At 39.4% G+C, this 23,183-nt stretch overlaps 6 protein-coding genes across 9 annotated transcripts; 2 read left to right on the top strand and 4 right to left on the bottom strand.

Annotated features, from left to right (window-relative positions):
- Nucleotides 1-990: 990 nt before the first annotated feature.
- Nucleotides 991-2,401, bottom strand: LOC113767875 (putative nuclease HARBI1). The gene is made up of 3 exons (XM_027312077.1): nt 1,862-2,401; nt 1,546-1,774; nt 991-1,442 (listed from the first exon to the last, which is right to left on the bottom strand). The coding sequence occupies exons 1-3, from the start codon at nt 2,399-2,401 to the stop codon at nt 991-993; spliced, it is 1,221 nt and encodes a 406-aa protein (XP_027167878.1).
- A 1,727-nt stretch (nt 2,402-4,128) lies between these two features.
- Nucleotides 4,129-4,701, bottom strand: LOC113767876 (elongation factor 1-alpha-like). Its single transcript, XM_027312078.1, has 2 exons — nt 4,421-4,701; nt 4,129-4,191 (listed from the first exon to the last, which is right to left on the bottom strand). The coding sequence occupies exons 1-2, from the start codon at nt 4,682-4,684 to the stop codon at nt 4,129-4,131; spliced, it is 327 nt and encodes a 108-aa protein (XP_027167879.1). The 5' UTR covers nt 4,685-4,701.
- Nucleotides 4,702-4,748: 47 nt separating this feature from the next.
- On the bottom strand, nt 4,749-6,785 carry LOC113768767. Its single transcript, XM_027313236.1, has 2 exons — nt 6,474-6,785; nt 4,749-5,412 (listed from the first exon to the last, which is right to left on the bottom strand). Exons 1-2 carry the CDS (start codon nt 6,762-6,764, stop codon nt 4,774-4,776), a joined length of 930 nt encoding a protein of 309 aa, XP_027169037.1. The 5' UTR covers nt 6,765-6,785; the 3' UTR covers nt 4,749-4,773.
- Nucleotides 6,786-10,897: 4,112 nt separating this feature from the next.
- LOC113767783 (heat shock 70 kDa protein 15) lies at nt 10,898-16,191 on the top strand. Its single transcript, XM_027311975.1, has 10 exons — nt 10,898-11,158; nt 11,975-13,208; nt 13,503-13,730; nt 13,823-13,918; nt 14,025-14,246; nt 14,387-14,581; nt 14,656-14,802; nt 14,888-15,037; nt 15,123-15,253; nt 15,601-16,191. Exons 2-10 carry the CDS (start codon nt 12,039-12,041, stop codon nt 15,836-15,838), a joined length of 2,577 nt encoding a protein of 858 aa, XP_027167776.1. The 5' UTR covers nt 10,898-11,158; nt 11,975-12,038; the 3' UTR covers nt 15,839-16,191.
- A 612-nt stretch (nt 16,192-16,803) lies between these two features.
- Nucleotides 16,804-20,286, top strand: LOC113767475 (pentatricopeptide repeat-containing protein At3g16010). 4 transcript variants are annotated; one of them, XR_003468018.1, is made up of 4 exons: nt 16,804-17,390; nt 17,554-19,403; nt 19,675-19,852; nt 19,948-20,286. XR_003468018.1 is itself a non-coding variant. In XM_027311583.1 (3 exons), exons 1-2 carry the CDS (start codon nt 17,312-17,314, stop codon nt 19,392-19,394), a joined length of 1,920 nt encoding a protein of 639 aa, XP_027167384.1. In that variant the 5' UTR covers nt 16,804-17,311; the 3' UTR covers nt 19,395-19,421; nt 19,675-20,286. The 4 variants fall into 4 exon arrangements, 3 of the variants coding, with proteins under 3 accessions (XP_027167384.1, XP_027167383.1, XP_027167385.1); XM_027311583.1 differs by having other exon boundaries at nt 17,554-19,421; nt 19,675-20,286; XM_027311582.1 differs by having other exon boundaries at nt 19,675-20,286.
- A 595-nt stretch (nt 20,287-20,881) lies between these two features.
- LOC113768051 (trihelix transcription factor ASIL2-like) lies at nt 20,882-22,993 on the bottom strand. Its single transcript, XM_027312280.1, has 2 exons — nt 22,711-22,993; nt 20,882-22,283 (listed from the first exon to the last, which is right to left on the bottom strand). The coding sequence occupies exon 2, from the start codon at nt 22,198-22,200 to the stop codon at nt 21,082-21,084; it is 1,119 nt and encodes a 372-aa protein (XP_027168081.1). The 5' UTR covers nt 22,201-22,283; nt 22,711-22,993; the 3' UTR covers nt 20,882-21,081.
- Between the last annotated feature and the right edge of the window lie 190 nt (nt 22,994-23,183).

A 23,183-nucleotide genomic window follows, 5' to 3' on the forward strand; every position in this document is an offset into this window, starting at 1 on the left:
CTCTTCCTCATTCTTCATCCTCTTCTTCCCCTTTTCCACCACGTCCCGTCTTTCCCCTCTCCCTCCGCTTTCTCGATTTGGTCTTGACCAAATCAAGGCCTCTGGTTGCAACCAGATCTGGGGGAAGGGAATGGAGAGAGGGGGGGAAGGTGGATGTGATGGAAAATGGGAAAGAAAGGGAGGGGAGGAGGAAATAGAGGGAAGAGAAAGAGGGAGCAAGAATATAGAGAGAAAGAGAGGGAGGAGGAGAAAGGAGATGATGGCTGCAGCGGCAGCAGTCGATGTTAGTGGTAGATGGAAAAAGAAAATGGTGTAGATTTTATTTTTTAAATTTTTTTTGTATATTTGGAATTATTTTTGATATATTGTATGGATGTAATATTTTCAAAGTTTTTTTGTTTCTATATTATTGTAGCATTGTAAATAAAAAACTTGTATTTCAAAAAATGAAGAATCCAAATAGTGCTTATGACTCCTATGATGAGTTAATCCTATCAAGTCCTCTTTTGACAACGGTTCTACAACCTATAATTAAAGAGAAAGCCATACATTTCAAAAAGAGGATTTCCTTGTGCTAAAGGTCGGAGCTTTCTCTAAAGCACTTTATTACCATGCGAGCTAATACAAATAGATACGAATCAAACACTGGCTCCGTTTGGATTGTAAGTTATTTGAGATATTTTTTAGGTTACTTTTTAAGATTACGTAAATATGAAATAAGTGTTTGGATAGTAAGTAAATCGTGTAAATTAGCGTTTGGACAGGTGCTCATTATTGAATTTAAGCAGGTGACTTTGACTTTGAAAATTTTGACTTTGACTTCGAAAATTTTGACTTTATACTACGTTTACGCTAAACCAATTGCATACTTAATACACAAACGGTACAGATTAATTTAGAAGTTGGAAATCGAGGGCATTTCTAGTACACTCTACACATGGGAAAATAAATTGCCTGGACAATTACAATCCTTTGTAATGCGATGAACACCTAACGGCGGCGTCGCCCCCGTGCTGCGTACATTTGAGTCGCTATGTAGTCTCGTTTAGCTTTCCATTCCGCCAGCTCTGCAGGAGATACGTTTAATGCGAACGGCTGAGGTACTAGCCCGCCTATTTCTGGCTCTTCATTTAAGTGCACGTCTTCTGATTCAAACCGTTGAAAATGGGCATCTTCTGGTTGGTGCATCCTTAAAAAGTTGTGCAACGCACAACAAGCAATGACTATACTGATTTGAGTGCTCATATAGAAATTATCTACCGGACCCTTTAACCATTTGAATCTTTTCTTAAGCACACCAAATGTGCGCTCAATGACATTGCGAAGTTGCGAATGTCGAGTATTGAACAAGGCCTTTGCCGGAGATTCGGACCCCACGTTCTTATACGGGGGCATGAAACCTGGAGCATTCTTGTATGCCGCATCAACTAAGTAGTACCGGCCTAATTGACAAAGTTATTCTAATTAATAAACGCGATAAAAATAGGAGTTGTGGTAATAAAGCATAGCACATGCTTGACTTGAAATATTGGACCCATCACTTACCAGGTTGCGGCAGTGGAAAATCGGACGGATATGCTAATGCTGACTCCAACACTCGCGCATCGTGTGCACTTCCCTCCCATCCAGCATACACATAGATGAAGCGCATGTCATGGTCACAAACTGCCAGAACATTCTGTGATTGCCACCCGTGCCGATTTGTATATGCCATTTGCTCGCCTGTCGGAGGACAAGCTGAGATGTGGGTACCATCCATCGCTCCCACGGCATCCTAATATGTGTAAAAAATATATATAATCAACTTTCTAGAATCGTCTTACTACATCAAGCCAAAAATCACTTATGCTTTCCACATTACCTTGAACCATGGATAAAAATTAGTTGAGTTTGCAATTCGTGGATGAACTGCAGTCTGGTCACCCGGTCGTATTATTTCAGCTGCAAATAGACACAGGCCTCGGAGCACCTTTTTTATATTTCGATTAATCGTCTCGATGGATCGATCAAAAATTGTCCCCAAGACACGGTGCGTATGCTTGTGGCTGACCAACATTAAGGTCATAGCAAGCGCCTCCTGTATGGGCACGCGCTGTTGGTAATTGTGTGGAACGTATTGTCTCTCGACAAGGATATTGGACAGCAGCAAGAAATTATCAACCGTGATACGCATGTTGTCTATTGAGCGTCTATGATGACCGTAGAGTACGCTTTCGACCCACTGCCTATCTGTGAATGACCCATCATGTTGCGGAAGTGGTTGATTATTATCCACGTGTGCAAGTGACGGATGCATTAACATTAACGAGGCACTCATAAGAAGTAAGGCCTCATCTTCCTCATCTTGCCTCATGCGGTCCGCATTGCGTCCTCTAGCACCACGGCGGTTGTTCCAGGCCATGATAATTGATATATCTGTATATATGTTTACAATGAGTTTGTTTGAATAATAGATTATTTACACAAATTTATTTACTTATATCATAAACATATTTTTTAATTATTTTTTATTTCATATACGTCACATAAAACAAATATTGTTATGTTATTTATTTATTTCTTTCAAAGACACTCAAGCTAGAACAACACATTACAACCTGTATCCGCATGCTTAAAAGTAAAAATTATGTACCTTTATAAATCTTTCTCGAGACAGATCTATAAATGTAATTAATAATATGTATAAATGTATAATTAATATTATGTTTATTAATATAAATATATAAATGTATTACGTAAGCGTATATAAAACAACAATTCAAGCGAAACTAATTCCAGGCCGTACTATCTCAAAAAACAGATCTCACCAGGTTATTTCAAGTTGTAACACCTCAAAAAGAAGAAGCAGCCGAGGATGGGCTAAAGACTTCTGCTGGGGTGAATAAAATATATACTAGTTGAAGAGGCAGGGAGAGATGATGAATAAAATATATATATGGTCGGATTGAAGATTGAGAAGTTTGAATGAGTTTCCACCACTGGTGGTTTTGAAGCTGGTATTTCTAAGGACGGTCAGACCCGAGAGCACACGTTGCTTGCTTTCACCCTTGGTGTGAGACAAATGATTTGCTGCTGCAACAAGGTGAGCTCCTGGGGGTGTAATATTAAACACAAATACTGCAGGCCTGTTGTTTATCTCTAACTTCTCTTCAATCTTTTTTGTTGCCTAGATGGATGCCATAGTCAGTACTCCAAGGCACGTTATGATGAAATTGTGAAGGAAGTGTCTTCCTACTTGAAGAAGGTCGGATACAATCCTGACAAAATAAACTTTTGTCCCTATCTCTGGATTTGAGGGAGACAACGGGTTTGGTCGCACGCTCTATAGAGAAGCTTAAGAGAGCGCATTGCTTGGAAACTGCGGTGTTGGCAGACTTTTTTGTCTTCGTTCGTTTTTTTGGCTGATTTGCATTGGAGTTTTTAGAGAACTTCCACCAAAGTGTCCACTTTGTCGTTGCAGGAACTTTCTTTCTTCAGATTCGTGCGTCTTTTATTTTGGACTAGTATGAGGGTACGTGCCTTGCACAGTATGCAGTAATTCTGATATTTGTTGAATAGATTCTAAATTACAAAAGAAACACTGTTGAGATCGGATCAACACTACTGATTGATAAATCTAACAGATTTTCGTGTACGTTCTCTTTTTTATTTTTCATTTATGTGTATAGTAGGAAATTTCTGATGCATGTCCTTTTCAGGAGTTTGGTTGATAGGTTCCACAATTTTAGCCATAGGACGTCTGATTTTGGAGTCAGTGTAGAGGCACACCATCACTGATTACGATTTTTCTTTGAATGAAATATATATGAGATGATTAGCCCACCATTTGGATTAGCCCACCATTTTTCCGTACAAAAATATATTACTACTTTAATTTGATATATATATGAGATGAAAAAAGAGATTGAAAAATATATTTAAAAAATTTTTAGAAAAAAAAAGTCGATCTAAACAAAGCGTTCGGTACTGACCCAGGAATTATATTTATGGGATGAGATGATGGGTTAATTTAATGCTGCAAGCAGCAAACCTACAAAAGTTCTTCCCCAATCTTTATTATTATTACAGTACAAAAGTTCAGATTATTTTTCTGGTGCAATAATCTTTCAAATAGTTAAATGGTGGACATTAATCCAGTGGCCTGCTTCTTTTTAGTTCATCGGTTAAGACTCTCACGACTGCTATTTGATACTGCTAATTAATTTCAAATGTAGATCAAAGATGCAACAAACTGATACTACTTATATTTGATGTTAGTCTCTCAACTCTTTCAATGCGAAGTTAAAACGAATAGAAAAGCTTTGACAAGAGAAGTATTTGTTAATACGTTGTTATTTACCATCTCAAGCATAATCCAATTTGCAATTCAGTACCTGTTGCTTTTGGTATGGATTGTAGGCAGATTGATCCAAATAGGTACCTGTGCAGTAACATTCGTGGTCTCAAACTTCCACAAGGCAATATCAATGGTGATACCACGTTCACGCTCAGCCTTGAGCTTGTCAAGCACCCAAGCATACTTGAATGACCTCTTGTTCATTTCAGCAGCTTCTTTCTCAAACCTCTGCATCACACGCTTGTCAATTCCTCCAAGCTTGTAGATGAAGTGACCAGTAGTGGTCGACTTTCCAGAGTCGACGTGACCAATGACCACAATGTTGATATGAACCTTTTCCTTACCCATTCTGAAGTTTTTTTAAAACTGAAAACAGGACAGTAAATACTTTAATAGTACAAACATTCCACATAAGTGGCATGCCACAGAAAGTGTTCTTAGGCCAAGCCTTTCGCCTTCATCAACTTCAGGATGTAGCCGTAGCGATCGGCTGCAGAAGCTCTAATAAAAATAATCCTTGCACCCTCGTTCTCATATTTGGCATAGTGATCACATGCTTCAAGTCTCCACTCGTCCGGAATATCCATTGAGGTGATCACATCCTGGCACTGCATTATGCCGTGGAGGGAGTCGTACTCCGACCTACTCCGTCTGTCCTCAAGAACGAAGTCGGTGTAATTCCCGATCTTGCTTAGAGCATCCTCAAGACCAGTAGATGACCGTGTCGATTTTGAACCTCTACTCCCTTCAGGTTCACCACTGGTTCCTAGGCTTGAGGCTGACCGTTTTTGTCCAACTGCACCAGGAACTGGGGGAACATAGTAGACGTCGTCGTCATCCTCAACTGCTGGTACGTTCACCGGAGTAGGCACCCTCGAGCTAGAGGCTTTACCTTTTCCCTTTCGACTTTTACTAGCAGAGTTGATCCGTTCTCGGCGAGGCGGTTCCAAATGAACGACCTCGCTTGCAGACTGGGCACGGCTGCCTGTGGCATGTCTTCCAAGCAGTAGAGGTGTCAACCGATCGTACCAGTAGCATGAATTCTCTTTTTTGAAGTCAACGTACGAGGCATTGGTCTGGTGAAATGCAAATATGAAGTCAAGACACAGGAATTGATAGTGTACAAGGAAAATATCTTAATATTCGAGTTATTTCAACAAGGAAAATGCTAATTCAATTAACTTTGTCGATAGCTAAATCCAGGATCCAAAACTTTGTCGATAGCTATTTTTTTGTATATTAAACAAAGAGTTGTGAATGACAAATCACCAGCAGCTAAGCCGAGCAAATTCCACCACATTTTGCAGTCAAATAATCCAATCAAAGCTAATCCAGTTAATGACAATGCCCAGAAAAGAATGGTCAACTAAGCGAAGGATAATCCAACTTCAAGTAAATCATATCATGGAAACAAGAACCCAGATTTATAAATTTACTCACTAATGCTGCCTTGATTTGCTACTATCACATCTTACTTCCAATATAACCCATACAGAGAGGATAAAAGAATCCAAAGCCACACTGATTACTTTGTGAAGAAACAGAAAACACAACCAAGTCTCCAAAACACATGGACAAAAAAGCTGATTCAGCAAGAAAGACTAAAAATGAGGATGAAAAGGGATGTAACTCGAGTTGTCATCCGAATTCATTGAAGCTGTATTTTTTTTTAAAGTAAAAAATTCATGCGCTTACTGAAAACTCTAAATATTCAAGTTATTTTAACAAGGAAAATATATATTATTCAGGAACCTCCCCTTATAACCCTTTATAACCCAAATCTAGCATGCTTCAGAATTGAATATTATGAGTTGTGGCCCAAATTACAGGTTCTTTTCATCATTCAATCTAATAAGGATGTAATGACTGAGCGTCAATTCGTAACTCATCTCAAGACTTTGCGGAAAAAAAAAAGATGGAATAACAAGTGGAGTCAGCATATAAAACTTGATGAAGTCACCGGCAAACTCAAGGATGAAAAGACATCAAGGATTAGACACAAGTGAGAATAACAAGTGCAGTTTAAACAAGATTGAGTGCTCAGCTTTTAGTTCAATAGGGAATCTGAAGTCACCTTTCAAATCTGAAGTACAGAGAAATTCAATTAACAGAAGTCAGGGAAGCGACAAGTCCATACCTGCTCCAAGTTGGCCCAATGTTCATCATCAGCAGTGAAACAGTAGCTGTCCTCACTCCACCCAACCCCGGTCTCTGTCTTTGATGAAATCCCACGCAGATTGCAGAACAGGTCCCATTTCTTCTTGATGTAATAGAATCTGGTCTGCAATTGCTGGCCAGTCACAGTCAGTATGTGATTGCTCGCCAAATGGGCTGCCAACATGTCGTAGTTGGTCTCTAGCGACTTCCTGTTGTCCCAAATGTTATTTTCCCGAAAACTGACGTAGGCTGTGAGGAAAGCTTCATCCATTGCATCAGTCCAATGAATCCTAGAAGCCATTTGCTAAGTTTGATGGGGAAAAACAGTTAGCAGTGGACTGATATAACATAAATTGAATTAAAGTGGTTTGGAAACAGATCTGGACAATCAATAGTGAAAGCAAAAACAGGTGCAGAAGGAACTCAACCAAGGCACTTGCCTCAAAGTAGACCTCAAGGCACTTGATGTAGTTGTTGGATGCAGTTGACGAACAGGTAGAGCAATGGGACGTACAGCTAACAGGTGCGGCTTCAAAATTCGAACAAAATGTATTATTAACCAATTAATATGCTGTGAAAATTACTTTCTAATACAGCGTAGAAGGACATACAATCACAAGAAGGCTTCTTCCTCTTCTCAGCGGTCATAACCGAAGAGAGAACTGCCTCACAACAACCGTAATGGCAGCAGCTGGACAGTAAAATTATTAACTCATTGCAAAAAATATGCATCCAAACAGCAAATGGGAGTTTGCATCCAAACAAATTCCCAGCATGTTAGCTTTCAAATTCCAGTGTGAAACAAAAAATCCCATGCGTCTGTTAATTCTGGAAATTAGCAGTCCACTATAATACATGTTTTTAACTCCTAACAATAAGATTATGACCTAATTGACATGTATCTAACCTCATCAAATGAGACTTACAACAGAACCAAAAGTTATGAATTCAAGCATCTATAACTGTGCAGGCTGTGGTAAGCACCGTATACGATTTCTTGGTTGAAAAGGTGCAAATCATCTGCTTTTTTTCTTTTTTCTTTTGTTCTGGGTCAGACTCAAAATGTAAAGAATCTTTTCTCTGGGCCACTCATGTAAACTTTTGTTGTCAAGTATATGTCCCATCTCAGTATTCTTCAAAACCATTTTTTCTATTCCTTCATAAAGTGTCCGAGTTATGACTTATCAAGTAGCATCCCATTAAACAACTTATACTACAATAATCCAGGGACAAGTAATAATAATCAACTTATGAGTTTATTATTCAATAATAATCAACATGATCAATGCCAAGGACAAGTAACTTGCTGCTAACTTCAAAGTATTAATCCAGGGACTCGTTGGCTCATTATCAGTAATATTTTGCATATTACTGCCTTGGGCATCCAGACGCTTAAACATTTAACTTTAAATACTTTAAAAATTTTGCAGCAAACCAGTATATTTTGATTTTATGTTTCCTATCACATCCAATCCTTGTGCGTTATGAGGCCAACCTTTTTAATTGGAAAGAAAGCAAAAGAAACCATGGAAAAAAAGAAAACTGATTGCCAAAGGCCAATGCAACTAAGCAGTGAAAATCCCTTGTATTTTTTCGGCAAAACTTTTATTAAACAACTTCTATCCATCTTTAATTTACGTCATAGAATATATTTTACTTCAATTATTTTTTTTAAGGGTGATGAATTTATTTTTTTAAGGGTCATAATATATATTTTACTTCTGTCCACCTTCAATTATTTTACTTCTTAAATTGACATATTCCAAAGCAAAATTAACTTCTAACATTGACTTATCCTCCTAATAAATTCAGGACAGATTTTATTTTCCCCATTAAATATTTTGTTTCCATGATAAGAAAAAAGCCCAAAGACGATAAATCTCTCTGCTTGCAATTTATCCAGTTAATCCAGTTTTAATGCTCATAACCTCCCAATTTGGAAGGCCAGAGCAGCTTTATTCCACCATTCATTCAGATTCGGGTTCAATTAATCCTAAGTAGATTTTAATCTAGCATAAACAAAATCTACTCTTCGCACACACCCAACACAAAATCAGGTGTCCAAGGGAGATAATCAGCTGATGAAGCCGTGGACAACTAGAAAGAGAGATCAACGCAGGTTTATGGAATGTAAATTGCAGCTAATGGTAAATCGAGGGAATTGTACCCGCCGCTGTAGATAGGGAGAAAGTGGAATGGCCTCGGAGCACCCAATTCCGCTTGGGTGTTGGAAGTGTCGACCGCGGCAGGGTGAAATGCGTCCGATAGATTCAAAACGCAGTCAATCTGGTTGTTTGCCGGACGTCGCCGCAGGCTTCGCTTGATTGCTGCTGTCTTTCCCGTCTGTTGGTAGATGAAAATGGTGAAGAGAGGCCCGAACAGAGGAGCTCGTGAAGCCTTTGTGCTGTGTTCAGGAGTAAATGCCTTTTACTGTGGCTTTACTCCTCAACCAACGGTTATTTTTATTAAAGCCCTTTGAAAAATTCAGACTCCACGTGAGCGAATGAATTGTTTGCATGACTTTAGTGCAAAAGGCTGCACCTAAGGAATCCAATGTCGGAACTCTACGCAGTAAAAAACCCCACTTTTTATTTTACACAGTACAAACGCCAATTTAAAAAAATTTCAAATAACCTCCCAATTATGCTTTCCAAACAAACCCAGCTATCAAAATTAAAGCCCTGATTACTGCGCGAGATAATACAAATAGTTACAAATTGGATGCTATCAAAATTAATTATTATGAATAGAATAACACCCTTTTGTTATTTTATTGTCAAAAGTGACAAAATTTGTCTTGAATGGTCAGTTTTTTGGCAATTTTTTTCTTCAATGTTTTAGTGTAAGTAGAAAGACTCGAATTCAATATTTCTCACTTATACTCCCTCTCTTCCATTTTTAAAGTTGCTTTTGTTTCTATATTACCGTAGAATTGTAAATAAAAAAATTGTATTTCAAAAAATGAAGAATCCAAATAATGCTTATAACTCCTATGATGAGTTAATCCCATCAAGTCTTTTTTTGACAACGGTTTTACAGCCTTTAATCAAAGAGAAAGCGATACATTTCAAAAAGAGGATTTCCTCGTGCTAAAGGTCGGAGCTTTCTCTAAAGCACTGATTACCGTGTGGGCTGATACAAATAGTCACGAATCAAACACTATCATAATTAAAGCCCTAATTACTGCACGAGATAATACAAATAGTTACAAATTGGATGTTATCAAAATTAATTATTAGGAATAGAATAACACCCCCTTGTTCTTTTATTGCCAAAAGTGGCAAAATTGTCTTGAATGGTCAATTTTTTGGCAATTTTTTTTAAAAAATTTTAGTGTAAGTAGAAAGATTCAAATTCAAGATTTCTCATCGATACTCCCTCCCTTCCAACTACCCAAATTATCCCTCACCCAACATATATTTTTTACAAGATTTTTAACGAATTAAAATACCAAAATTTTTAAGTACGTACCTTAAAATACTCAAAAGCATGTAATTTTTTTTAAAATTTTTTTTTATTCTTCTTCTTCTTTTACCTAACCCACCACCACGACAGTCGTTATCACACACCTCAAACTATCTAAAAACACAAAAAAAAAAAAAATTTATTCCTTATTTTCTTCTTCTTCCTCCTCCTTTCCCCACCTCAATCCACCGCCATCACTATTGCTGCTGATAGGTGCTGCTCTAGTTTTTTCCCTTTCTCTCTCCCTTCCCCACCTTTTCCTATTCCTTTATCTTTCTCTCTCTCTTCCCTTCCTCATCTTCATCTTCTTTTGCCCCTCATCTTTCTCCTTCCCCAGTCACTCCCTCTCCCTTACCCTCCCATTCCCTCTGGTCATGCGATCCGACCAGATCTAGTGTAAAGGAGAGGAGGGATGTTGAGGAGGGAAAAAAGAGAGAGAGAGAGAGAGAGAGAGAGAGAGAGAGAGGAATTGGCGAAGACGTTAAGACCGGTGAAAATAGTGGCGACTAGAGCAATGGCGATAGCAAGAAGGAAGGAGAAAAGAGGAAAGAAAAAATAAAAGGAAAAAATAAAAAAAAATTTAATTTCTTCCAAAAAACCTTTCTCCACAAATATTTTTTTTACAATTTATACAATAAGTTGTAGTAAAATTTTATATAAACAACAAAAAAAACTCAACATCCAAAAAGGGCCAGAGGTTGGGCTGCTTCGCTATTTTCATTCATTTGGACCGGGACACATGATTGGTTAGGCCCGGCGTACTTCACAGTCCAGAAAAAGAGGAATTTACAAGTGAGATCAATTCCTACAGTGAAAGATGTTTCTAGAAGAAGAGCAGGAGGCCTAGACTAATCTGGACCGCTGACCAGCTCCCGAAAAACACACAACAAAAAGGTTGAGGGGTAAAGGGGAAAAAAAAAACCCAATTCCTTATTGTTATTCTAATATAAGCTCGAAATTTCCACACAAACCCCAGAATCGTCTCCCTCTTAAAAACCCCCATTCATATATAGATAGTTAGACACATCTCAGCCAATCCGTTTTGTTCTTTCCTTTATTGCATTTTTCTCTATTTATTTGTTGTTTATAGCGAGAGGGCGCCTAACTCTTCGGAAGAGAATTCTAGAAGCCACTTCATTGTTCTCCTGCGCCGCGGTCCATTCGATCGTCGCGACAGCTTAGTACATCGTACTAATAAAGGTTTATAGCCTACGAATCCCTGGCCCAAACGTTTTATCCATCGAAATATATGTCAGATCTGTTGCATTTGTCTTGAATTGATTTTTATTTCCATAATTTTGGCTGTTGAATCGGTTGTTTTGAGGATTAGTTTGCTAAGCTGATTCAACAATTTTTAAGAGTAATTTTGTTACGGCAGGTAGTGCAGTTTATGAATCGGAGATTTATGTTCAACTTACGTCGAAATTTCGTTGATTTTATCCATTTTTTGTGCGGTTGTGTTGGTTTATGTTGCATTGAATTTGTGAATAATATGTTTTGAGTGTGTGGTAGTGGTAATTTCGTGGTATAGGCTCGTAGGATACGCAAATCTGGCGACTAGTGCTGTCTGTGTTGTTGTAGCTTGTGTCGGACGGCATATTCTGTTGGGTATTAGGGTGTAAATTCTACTATAGGGTACCCAAAAGGCAAAAACCCAAAGCAAAAGTAAAAGTAGGCAAGGGAGAGGTATATATCCAATGGAATATGAGATTTGGAGTTGTGTTTAATTACTAGTCTAGTGGTGCATACTATTGGTTTGAATTTACTTGTTCTTGTAACACAAAATGAGAAGATCGATCGTCAAAATATTGGAGAAGAAAAGACTGGAGTCTTTTGGGATCGCCAAGTACTGTGGATGCTATTTTTAAATTCTGATCATAATGTTAACTGCCTGTGCAGTTGCTCTGTTCGTTATAAGGTTTTTAGTCTCGACATTGTTTACATGTTGTGATGATTAAGATATTTTTAGATGCAGAGAAGGGATTAGATCTTAATATTGTGTTTTTATTTCTTCAGGGTTCAATCTACCTTTGTTTGAAGCTGAGTTTTTGCTTGTGGCGAACTTATACTACCATCAAGGATGAGCGTGGTTGGGTTTGATTTTGGCAACGAGAGTGGTGTTGTTGCAGTTGCAAGACAAAGAGGGATTGATGTTGTTTTGAATGATGAATCGAAGCGCGAAACCCCTGCTGTTGTGTGCTTTGGAGATAAGCAGCGTTTCCTTGGGACAGCAGGGGCTGCGTCGAGTATGATGAATCCCAAGAACACAATTTCCCAAATAAAACGGTTGATTGGACGCCCATTTTCTGATCCTGAACTGCAACGTGATCTTAAGGCTTTGCCCTTTACTGTAACTGAAGGTCCTGATGGATTTCCTCTCATCCATGCAAGGTATTTGGGCGAATTGAGGACATTTACACCCACTCAAGTATTGGGAATGGTCTTTTCTGATCTGAAAAGCATAGCTCAGAAGAACTTGAATGCGGCAGTTGTTGATTGCTGTATTGGGATACCTGTCTATTTTACTGACCTCCAGAGAAGAGCTGTGGTGGATGCTGCTACTATTGCTGGTTTGCATCCACTTCGCCTTATTCATGAGACTACTGCTACTGCTTTGGCTTATGGTATTTACAAGACGGACTTACCTGAGAACGACCAGTTGAATGTTGCTTTTGTTGACATTGGGCATGCAAGTATGCAGGTGTGCATTGCTGGCTTCAAAAAAGGCCAGTTAAAGATATTGGCCCACTCATTTGACAGATGTCTTGGTGGCCGGGACTTTGATGAAGTCCTCTTCCAGCATTTTGCTGCAAAATTCAAGGATGAGTACAAGATTGATGTCTTCCAGAATGCTAGGGCTTGCCTTCGGCTTCGTGCTGCTTGTGAGAAGTTGAAAAAGATGCTAAGTGCAAATCCAGAGGCACCTTTGAATATTGAGTGCCTGATGGACGAGAAGGATGTCAGGGGTTTCATCAAGAGAGAGGAGTTTGAACAAATAAGTATACCAATTTTGGAACGTGTGAAGAAGCCATTGGAGATGGCTCTTGCAGAAGCTGGGCTAGGAGTTGAGAGCATTCATGCGGTCGAGGTAGTTGGTTCAGGCTCTCGAGTCCCTGCAATGATTAAGATCTTGACAGATTTCTTTGGAAAGGAGCCTAGGCGTACAATGAATGCGAGCGAGTGTGTTGCCAAAGGCGCAGCCCTGCAATGTGCCATACTTAGTCCAACATTTAAAGTGCGAGAATTCCAGGTATAGCCGTTACATCTTTAGTTGATTTTGCCGGCCTTTTATTGTTTCAACGTGACAGACCTTTTATAGTTTGCTTGGTGGAATAGTTAAATTAATTTATCCCTTTCTCCCAACTTTTTTTCTCGAGGTACATGTTCTTCGATATAATTGGACATAGAATATCTTTGGTCAAGACTTGATGAAATTATGAGCTGTAACATCTAATAACTTGTCATGACTTGTAATGTGTAGATTTTATGTTGGTAAAGAGTTGCAATATTAAGACTGTGACAGCTTTATCCTTGTGGCTTATAGGTGAACGAGAGCTTTCCTTTCGCAATTGCCTTGTCTTGGAAAGGTTCTGCCCCAGACGCCCAGAACGGAGCTGCAGATAATCAGCAAAGCACCATTGTTTTCCCCAAGGGGAATCCAATACCTAGTGTGAAGGCTTTGACGTTCTATAGATCTGGCACTTTCACAGTAGATGTTCATTATGCTGATGTTAGTGAGTTGCAGGCACCAGCAAAGATTAGCACTTACACGGTAATTGATTTGTGATACACACTGAGTTCAATTTTTTTAAGGAGCATGAGTAGGAATTGAACTCTGTACGTTGTATGGTGTTTACCTCACAGATTGGACCATTCCAAGCAACAAAGGGAGAGCGAGCAAAATTGAAGGTCAAAGTACGCTTGAATTTGCATGGAATTGTTTCTGTTGAGTCAGCAACTGTAAGTTCTCAGAGCAAGCTTTTTTGTCCTTATTTATCTTCTACTTCGACTTGTTGCAGGGATAATGGTAAAAATAAATATTTTTGCCTGTGAATTTTTTTTCCAGCTTTTAGAAGAGGAGGAAGTGGAAGTTCCTGTTACTAAAGAGCCTGCAAAAGAAACAGCTAAGATGGAAACAGATGAGGTTCCATCTGATGGTGCTCCACCTAGTTCCACCGAAACTGATGTAAATATGCAAGATACTAAAGGTGCGGCTGAAGCTCCTGGAGCTGAAAATGGCGTTCCAGACTCCGGGGATAAACCTGTCCAAATGGAGACAGATTCAAAGGTAAGTTTTTTTTTTGCCCCACGTGTAAGCAGATCGTGATTTGTTCTCAAGTGACATTTAAGATTTCTAGCTGTTCTTTCCTATATCTTCCACACTGAAATTTTTATCTGACATCAGTTGCTGTTAATTACCTCCTGCAGGCTGAAGCTCCTAAGAAAAAGGTGAAGAAGACCAATATACCTGTCTCAGAACTGGTGTATGGAGGACTGGCGGCTGCAGATGTGCAGAAAGCCGTGGAAAAGGAGTTTGAAATGGCTTTGCAAGATCGTGTTATGGAAGAAACAAAGGACAAGAAGAATGCTGTTGAGTCCTATGTTTATGACATGAGGAACAAGGTAGTGTAACAGTTGTATGAGTTGGTTTTGTTATATAAGAGGTTTTGAACTCATAAATTTGTTTGTTTCTCTAGCTCAACGACAGATATCACGAGTTTGTCATGGACCCGGAGAGAGGGCAGTTTGCTGCTAAACTTCAGGAGACAGAAGATTGGTTGTATGAAGATGGGGAAGATGAAACAAAAGGTGTTTATATAGCAAAGCTTGAGGAACTCAAGAAGGTTGGCAAAGCTTTATCCGATCACTTGTTATGTCTTTCTTGGCATTGTAGTTGATGTTAGTCCGATGACATGTTTTACCTTGCAGCAAGGTGACCCAATTGAGGAGCGTTACAAGGAATTTATGGAGAGAGGCTCTGTGATTGATCAATTTATTTATTGCATCGGTAGTTATAGAGAAGCAGCAATGTCAAATGATCCTAAGTTTGATCACATCGATATTTCAGAAAAGCAGAAGGTGGGTATTTATCATCATGTAAATCGGTGTCTCCCTCACAATTGTTGGGTTTTTATTTTCTAAGTCCATTCTTTTGTGCTTTTAGGTCTTAAATGAATGTGTGGAAGCAGAGGCTTGGTTGAGAGAGAAAAAGCAACAGCAGGATGCGCTTCCCAAGTATGCTAATCCTGTTCTCCTGTCAGCTGATATCAGAAGGAAAGCTGAAGCACTAGACAGGTATCAATTTTAGAGAACAAGCGCTTGTTTTCTGGTGCACTGTTGTCGTTCATCAGTATTAGCCATCAGACACTGATCCTTTGGAGTAGTCTTTTCCTTGTCCTTTCTTTTCTTGGGTATCACATGCAATTCTCACTGCATATTGATTTCCAGGATTTGTGTTCTTAAGATATTCTCTTTATTTGTGAATTTCATCCTGTGGAGCATGGGTTACTGATTATTTTTTCACTTGGCAGTGCTCTAGATACTGAGAAGTGCATCCTGTGATTTACTTCTCGACATGCACTTCTGCCTTGTTTCGTGTGTACTTCGTTATCTTGTGCTGACATATGTTGAGGAATTTGCAGGTCTTGCAGGCCTATAATGACAAAACCAAAGCCAGCCAAGCCAGCTCCTGAAACTGCAACAACACCACCACCATCCCAAGGAACTCAGGCGCAACCTCAAGGTGGTGAGAGTCCCAATCCACACTCCGGCCAAAATAGCCATGCCAATGATGGTGCTGGAGCTGGTAATGAAGTACCACCAGAATCTACGGAGCCAATGGAAACAGACAAATCTGATACAGCACCTGGGGCTGCATAATCTTGGGGACACTGGTCTTTAAATATTTTATGCTGGCTAAAGCTTGGTCCCTTTTGTACCTTTTGACGTATACACGCTGAGCTTTTTGACGGGTCTTTTGTGGTTACGATCAAGTGTTTAATTAGTTTTACCGGTGAGGTGATTCGAATTATGTTGTGCCATCCTTGAGACGGACGGTATGACGCAACATATTATCATTATTAGGGGGTGCCTCCAGTCTCTGTAATCCCTTTATTGGGCAGGGTTTGTAAGAGAAGCTCAAAAAATTTTCGGTTTGTTTCACAATTATTTCGATTTACAAAAGTGACTTGGGGAACCCTTTTTCTTGAGAAGTGCATGTTGTTTTGTTGTTATTGGGCATTGAAGATTGTTTCCGTGAGCTTGCGAGGTGCCATCTATGGCAATTTTGACTGAATTCTCTTGTGCTCTTGAAAAGATCACATACTGGAGCATCAAACTTGGTCGTGGATCCTGCCGCACCGAAAATCGGTTTTTCTTTTAAACGTATTGCTGTCGAAGCAGAGATTTGCAGTATCGTCTTTGCTCGTGTGCAGGAAGCACAGCGTTTCTAACTTTTCCCGACGTTGCTCAGAATTTGAGCTTCGCATGCTTTGATTTGATGCTGGGTTTTACGGGGCTGCAGTCGAATGCCTTTCACTGGAGTTGCAACCCGGAGCTACAGAACTATGTGCTGTGCCTGTAATTCAATGCTGTTACAAGTACTCGTTAATTTTTAAGGTTCTAGAACTTACCCGAAAATTAATTTTTGGTTCTAAAATGAAGGAAGCACTTTTAATGAGCCTATCTAGCGGCTACAAAAGAAAAAGGACGGAATGAACGTTTGAGTTAGAGTTAATTATAAGAAAATGCCCATATCTATTTTATGAATATTGCAAGGATACTGCTTGAAGAACCGATTCTCGTGCGTTAGACTGAATGCACTGGCCGAAGTCTTCTTCTTGGCTGTGAATAAGATATGAATTGCATTTGAACTATTTAAGCATTGGATGTAAGTGACCATTTCCAGTTCAGGATCCATACCCCAAAACCAATCCAAATTCTTTGTATGACGGTGAATATGTTGACGCTTACTAAAAATCTTTTTATGTGAGGGTATCTCTTCACGACTTCACCCAAGAGAAATGTGTTGCTGTCTTTTTCCTGGTGCGAGGAACAAACTCCTCCTTCCCCGTTTCCTGGATGACGGTTGTAGAGTGGGCTTCTTAGCTTCGATAGTCTTGGCTCTTGAGAGCGAAAGCATATGTAGTACTAGGCACTAGCAATTTTGCGTTGGCAAGTCATAGTATACTTTCATTTTACTGTAATTATGATGTGGGAACTTGCCGTTTCAACCCAACTTTGATACTCCACCAAAGTCCATGGCAGTATGGCACAGGAACTGGGGAGCAAATGGATTGACAGTAGTACAGTAACGTAACAGTAATTGCCTTGGCTCTTAGGGGTTCAGCGAAAATGGCAGCAGCCTCATCCTTTTGCTCAAGACGGGCTATATCTACCTACCCTTCTCTCAGACAGAGATTTAAGCAAACAGGTGGAGTGCATTTTAAGTATCCTGGTTTTTATATGCTTAAATATCTTGATTCTGCTTCTGTCCCATATTTTTGACGTGGGTTGTCTAATTGTTTGATTTCTGGTTTCTATTCAATCCAATTTTACAAAGTCGTGACACGTAATGTTACTTGGTGTTCTCGCAGAAAATGATATTGTAAGGATGTTTCAGCTTGTAACTCCTAAAGATGAAGCGCCAAATTTTGCTGTGAGCCAACCAGCCATTAGAAAGAGCAGGTCTAAGAGGACATTGGATGAAAGGTTTATAAGGATTTTAAAAATATTCAAATGGGGTTCTGATGCAGAAAAGGCTCTTGAGGTGCTACAGCTTAGAGTGGATCATCGATTAGTTCGTGAGGTACTGAACATTGATGTGGAGATCAATGTTAAGATGCAGTTTTTCAAGTGGGTTGGCAAGAGAAGGAATTTTGAGCATGACTCCACCACTTACCTTGCTCTCATTCATTGTCTTGAGGAAGCTGGCAGGGTTGGCGAAATGTGGAAGACCATACAAGAAATGGTTCGAGGTCCTTGTGTAATCAGCCCTGTTGATCTGTCTGAAATAGTGAGAACTTTGGGCAGAGCTAAGATGGTCAACAAAGCCCTTACTGTCTTTTACCAGGTTAAAGCTCGCAAGTGCAATCCTACTGCAAGCACTTATAATTCTATGATCATGATGCTTATGCAACAAGGGCACCATGAGAAAGTTTATGAACTTTACAGTGAGATGTGTAATGAAGGCAACTGTTTGCCTGATACTGTAACATACAGTGTGCTGATATCAGCATTTAGTAAATTAGGTCGTGATGATTCTGCTATTAGGTTGTTTGATGAAATGAGGGAGAATGGTTTACATCCCAATTCAAAGATATATACGACTGTACTGGGGACTTATTTCAAATTGGGAAAAGTTGAAAAGGCCTTAAGATTAGTCCAGGAGATGAAGGAGACTGGTTGTGCGCCAACTGTTTATACTTACACCGAGTTAATAAAGGGGCTTGGTAGAGCTGGTAGGGTTGAAGAAGCTTACTCTGTATTTCTTAATGTGTTAAAGGAAGGCTGTGAACTAGACGTTGTGCTCATAAACAATGTCATAAATTTGCTTGGCAAGGTAGGACGCTTGGCTGATGCTTTGAGCGTATTTGAAAAAATGGGATCTTTGAAGTGTACACCAAATGTGGTGACATATAATACTATTCTTAAATCATTGTTTCAATCTAAAGCCCCGGTATCTGAAATTTCATCATGGTTCGAGCAAATGAAGGCGAGTGGAGTGGCTCCTAGCTCCTTTACTTATTCAATTCTCATTGATGGATTTTGCAAGACAAATAGAGTGGAGAAAGCTCTGTTGCTGCTAGAGGAGATGGATGAGAAAGGTTTTCCCCCATGTCCAGCCGCCTACTGCAGCTTGATCAACAGTCTTGGAAAAGCAAAACGGTATGAAGCTGCGAATGAGTTGTTCCAAGAACTAAAGGAGAATTCTGGATCCTTGAGTTCGAGAGTATATGCTGTGATGATCAAGCACTTTGGCAAATGTGGACATTTGCCAAAGGCAATGGATCTTTTCAATGAGATGAATAAAGTTGGGTGCAGTCCTGATGTGTATTCTTATAATGCCCTCATGTCAGGGATGGTAAAGGCTGGCATGCTAGATGAAACTCTTTCCTTGCTTCGAACAATGGAGGAAAATGGTTGCAATCCAGACATAAATTCCTACAATATAATCCTGAATGGCTTGGCAAAGACTGGTGGCCCAGAAAGAGCAATCGAGATGTTCACAAGGATGAAAAGTTCGAAGATAAAGCCGGATGCAGTCTCCTACAATACCATTCTTGGTTCTCTAAGCCGTGCTGGTATGTTTGAGGAGGCTGCTAGGTTGATGAAGGAGATGCAAGTGAAAGGCTTTGAATATGATCATATAACATACTCTTCAATACTTGAAGCAGTCGGAAAGATCGATGAAGATCGCGTTCATTCCACTTTTTAGAATGATCTGGTATATACTTCTCTTTAGGTAATTGAGTGGTGTATTTCTCACTCATCAATCATGCTTTTAGGAAATATATGCTTTTGCTTAGTATAAGTGATGCGAAAAGTCGTGTTACAGAATTTTGTGGAACTTTTCATGTGCAATAAATGTTATATGGCTAGTTGCAGGTACTTACTTTATGTTCACCATTTTATGTTAATCATGAGATATGGAATTGCTATTGTCCCGTTTTTAGAGGACGTGATGTGGCATTTTCTGTTTTCATTTGAAAATTCAGCTTGCAGAACTCTATCAGGTGCCAGTGCATAGAGTCAATCTCTGCAGTGTGTTGCACCTCCTCCTAAGATCTTACCATGCATGCTTGGGAGGTAAGTTCGACATATAATAAAGTGATCTATGGGAATTACGATACTGTTAAGGGCTTCCATGGATGAGAAATGCCAACTTTTTTTATGGTATGGTCAATCAGCCTTGCTTGGACATGTTACTGTACAGATACAATTAATTGCTTCTCAAATTTCTTACCCAAGTGTCTGCTAGACGTGCTCAGGCAGCACCTGGCATGAAGCCTGAAGGTGACATTTTTGTTTACATTGCTTGTGCCAACTGGCAACTCGTCAATGGTTTAGAGTTGGAGATGAGTCTGCAAGTGATTATCCCGGCTTTCTCTTTATCTGCTGGTGGCTGGACTATGGAATCTGTTGCTAGGATCTTGGACGACATACTTGGATGATCCTTTGTCCATAATCTTTGTCTGCTAAGCTCTTGTGATTTGTTTTTTATAGAAATTAATGCTGATGAAATATTTGTCCATAATCTGTACTTTGGATACTGGATGCTTTGGTGGTAACGTTTTCAAATGACATCTTCTTGCTGCTGTTTACCGACATTCTGTTTGCCAGATACTCCATCATATTAGTTGGCATTATGGCTGACGATCTCCCTGTCAAGCCCTGCCTAGATGCTATATTTTTGTCAGGTTATTCCGTGACAATACTTTTGTTTAAGTTCTTGAAAATATGAAACCGGAACAAATGTCACCAGTTCTGTTCCTATTCGAACCATGACAACCATTACACATTAACCAGGTTTTCCTTTTATGATTTTGTTGAATTCATTATCAAGTATAAAGGACATCAGGTTCAAAAATTTATGTTCAAGAAAATTATGTATGTATGTTTTTTTTTCTATCTAAAAAAAATGTAATACAAATCAATAATACGAGACTTTGATATGTTTCTTCTACATTCATTGCCTTTCTTAGAACCTTATTCTAATTTCAGTTTCTAATTTTTCTAATATTGATGATTTTATAACCATAAGGGCAACTCTACCGCGAGCGCAGTTGTGACCACAACCGGAACAGTCCCCATAAGGGTGGTTCAACCAAAACCGTGAATCCCGTCTATCTTGAACAAGAAACATTTGACACACAACTAATGAAATCAGCTAGAAGCAGAAAAAGTACCATAACAGTGGGAGGATGAACATAGAATTGAAGATGATCTTTGAATTTTATTTCTACCAACCTCTTTAACATCTAAAATACAGTAATCGACCAACCAATTTATTGCCTAGCAAAGAAATGAACAAGCGGGCATGGTGCCGTTGAAATTGTACAACAAAGCCAGGCAATCAGGCAATCATGAAGCGATGTATCTCAAGAACATCTCAGCTACATAGTTCACCTACTGATATTCTCAGCAGACACATCATTGTCTTCATCATCACCTTGTCGAATTTTAGCAATCTCTGCCTGAGCTCTCTCCAGGATCTGCCTCTTTTGTAATTCCAATTCTCTATGGAAGTCCATTCTCATCTTCTCGAGTTCCAGTATCTGCTGCCTCTTACTGTTTTCAATCTTTTCATATATCTCACTAAATTTCTCAATGGAATCTGCAAGTAACTTAAAGGAAGCTCCATTCCCTCTGTCCCTCACAGTCTTCGTTCTCTTGGGTGGCAGGCCCTCAGAATCATCCTCCTCAGCCTCAGCTGACTCAGAAATTCCTGGGCTATCCCTCATCTCGTCCAGTCCATTTGAACGGTTGAGATACTCCCCAGGGTTCATGAAAACATACTCCCCCGAGTCCACTCCACATGAAAGGCCAGCTTGCTGAGGAGGCGATGACAGCAACATATCCATTTTCTGAAAATAGACCCATTTACTCACAAAATTCACAGTCTCTGCCAATTTTGCCTTCTCCTTTTTGTACTTCTTCTTCAGTGTATCCAAACGGTTTCGGCATTGAGTGTCTGTCCTATCAATTTTCGACTGCTGGGAAACCTTCTCTGCAACTTCTTGCCACTCCTCAGACCGAAGACTCTTCCTCCCATGCTGGAGAAACTTGTCACCCCAAGCATCCAGTAAAATGAATGTTTCATGCTCACTCCAATCAGCAACTGCGTTTCGGCCTCCAAATGATGGCTTCGGCACAGGAACAGGTGCTGCTGATGTTGCTGGGACTCGAGGTGCAAACTCATAACTCGACAACAAGCTCTTAAGCTTCCTCTTCTTGGGGTGCCTCTGCATATCACCATAATCATCATCGTCATCATCCTCATTGTCATCATCAAATTCATCTCTCTCTACTCGTTGAACCCCATTTTCTTCATTGTCATCATCTTCTTCTTCATCCTCAACCTCTTCCTCTTCATCATCAACATCGTCATCCTCAACATATCGATTAATCACATTCTGACCAGCATTTCGAACAGGAAGCTTTTGGCGATTAGACGAGCCATAACCCTGACTCATACCATAAGTATTTGGTGGGTATCTAGCATCATCCTCAGTGTCATCCATTTTAGCACACACGGGATCAAGGAACCAATAAAGACTTTACCAAGCAATCCTGATTCCCACCTTAACTTGACAAGATTATACTCCTAAAATGAAAAGGCAAAAGTTCAAGTTTCCTATTATATATCATTGATATCACAATAGCAGAAATGATCTGCAACTAAATGTCCTAGAACGTACCACCAACGATTACCAACATTTAATTCCACTACTACTTATTGTGGGAAAAAATGGAAATTTTTACCCTCAAATCCAACAATCATCCCTCCCAACTAATTAAAAGTTCAAATTTCTAAATTTAGCCCAACAAAGATCATATTGCAATTAAAAGGGAAAAAATCCACAATGAAATTCAAGAGAAAAATATCATAAAATCTCAAAATCTGCTCTGAAAACAAACAATAAATTAAATTTGTCTTTTTTCCAACCAGAATAAATTACAATAAAAAAAGAAAAAAAAACAGGAAACATGAGAGCCTTATCTCAAATAAGACAAAGTTAAGCCAGAAATACCTTAAAGTTTCAAACTTTCAGCAGAACCAAGCACCGAAGACCGACAGACACTACATGACTGAAAGCCCTGATGAAAAATTCTACCAAAAAAAAATTTATTTTTTTTCTCAAGAAAACTTTTGTGATCCTGAGGCTTTTAGGCAGCAGCCAGCGATGCAAATTTCACATGGGGTTGCCTAAATTTTCTTGTTTTTTATGAGGAATTTAAGGGTTTGGAGGGGGATAGATGGAGATGCAAGAATGATGAGAGAAAGTATCAAGAGTGCGCATCTGACCATGGAAGGAAATCAATATCGGATATAAAGTAGAAGCTGCTAAAATGCGCCGGATGCGTTTTGTTTCTCTCTGGTTGCAGTGATCCAATGTCCAAACTACCTTGGGTCCACGTGAAGTGGGCCACGGCTAACGAAAGAAGGAAGGGACGGCCCAAATAATGCCCACGTGCTTGGGGTTCCCTGTTGAGTTGCGTAAGT

Source organism: Coffea eugenioides, chromosome 4 (genome assembly GCF_003713205.1).
Source record: "Coffea eugenioides isolate CCC68of chromosome 4, Ceug_1.0, whole genome shotgun sequence".
NCBI classification, from domain to species: domain Eukaryota; kingdom Viridiplantae; phylum Streptophyta; class Magnoliopsida; order Gentianales; family Rubiaceae; genus Coffea; species Coffea eugenioides.

Excerpts from the sequence above, each read along its gene's own strand:
- LOC113767875 (XM_027312077.1), bottom strand. The coding sequence starts at position 2,401 with ATGGCCTGGAACAACCGCCGTGGTGCTAGAGGACGCAATGCGGACCGC. Across the intron at positions 1,775-1,861 it reads ATTTTTATCCATGGTTCAAG|GATGCCGTGGGAGCGATGGA; the intron begins GTAATGTGGAAA and ends TACACATATTAG. Across the intron at positions 1,443-1,545 it reads TTTTCCACTGCCGCAACCTG|GCCGGTACTACTTAGTTGAT; the intron begins GTAAGTGATGGG and ends TTTGTCAATTAG.
- LOC113767876 (XM_027312078.1), bottom strand. The coding sequence starts at position 4,684 with ATGGGTAAGGAAAAGGTTCATATCAACATTGTGGTCATTGGTCACGTC. Across the intron at positions 4,192-4,420 it reads CCACGAATGTTACTGCACAG|TATCAAATAGCAGTCGTGAG; the intron begins GTACCTATTTGG and ends ATTAATTAGCAG.
- LOC113768767 (XM_027313236.1), bottom strand. The coding sequence starts at position 6,764 with ATGGATGAAGCTTTCCTCACAGCCTACGTCAGTTTTCGGGAAAATAAC. Across the intron at positions 5,413-6,473 it reads ATTGGGCCAACTTGGAGCAG|ACCAATGCCTCGTACGTTGA; the intron begins GTATGGACTTGT and ends GCATTTCACCAG.
- LOC113767783 (XM_027311975.1), top strand. The coding sequence starts at position 12,039 with ATGAGCGTGGTTGGGTTTGATTTTGGCAACGAGAGTGGTGTTGTTGCA. Across the intron at positions 13,731-13,822 it reads CAAAGATTAGCACTTACACG|ATTGGACCATTCCAAGCAAC; the intron begins GTAATTGATTTG and ends TTTACCTCACAG. Across the intron at positions 14,803-14,887 it reads AGCTTGAGGAACTCAAGAAG|CAAGGTGACCCAATTGAGGA; the intron begins GTTGGCAAAGCT and ends TTTACCTTGCAG.
- LOC113767475 (XM_027311583.1), top strand. The coding sequence starts at position 17,312 with ATGGCAGCAGCCTCATCCTTTTGCTCAAGACGGGCTATATCTACCTAC. Across the intron at positions 17,391-17,553 it reads ACAGAGATTTAAGCAAACAG|AAAATGATATTGTAAGGATG; the intron begins GTGGAGTGCATT and ends GTGTTCTCGCAG.
- LOC113768051 (XM_027312280.1), bottom strand. The coding sequence starts at position 22,200 with ATGGATGACACTGAGGATGATGCTAGATACCCACCAAATACTTATGGT.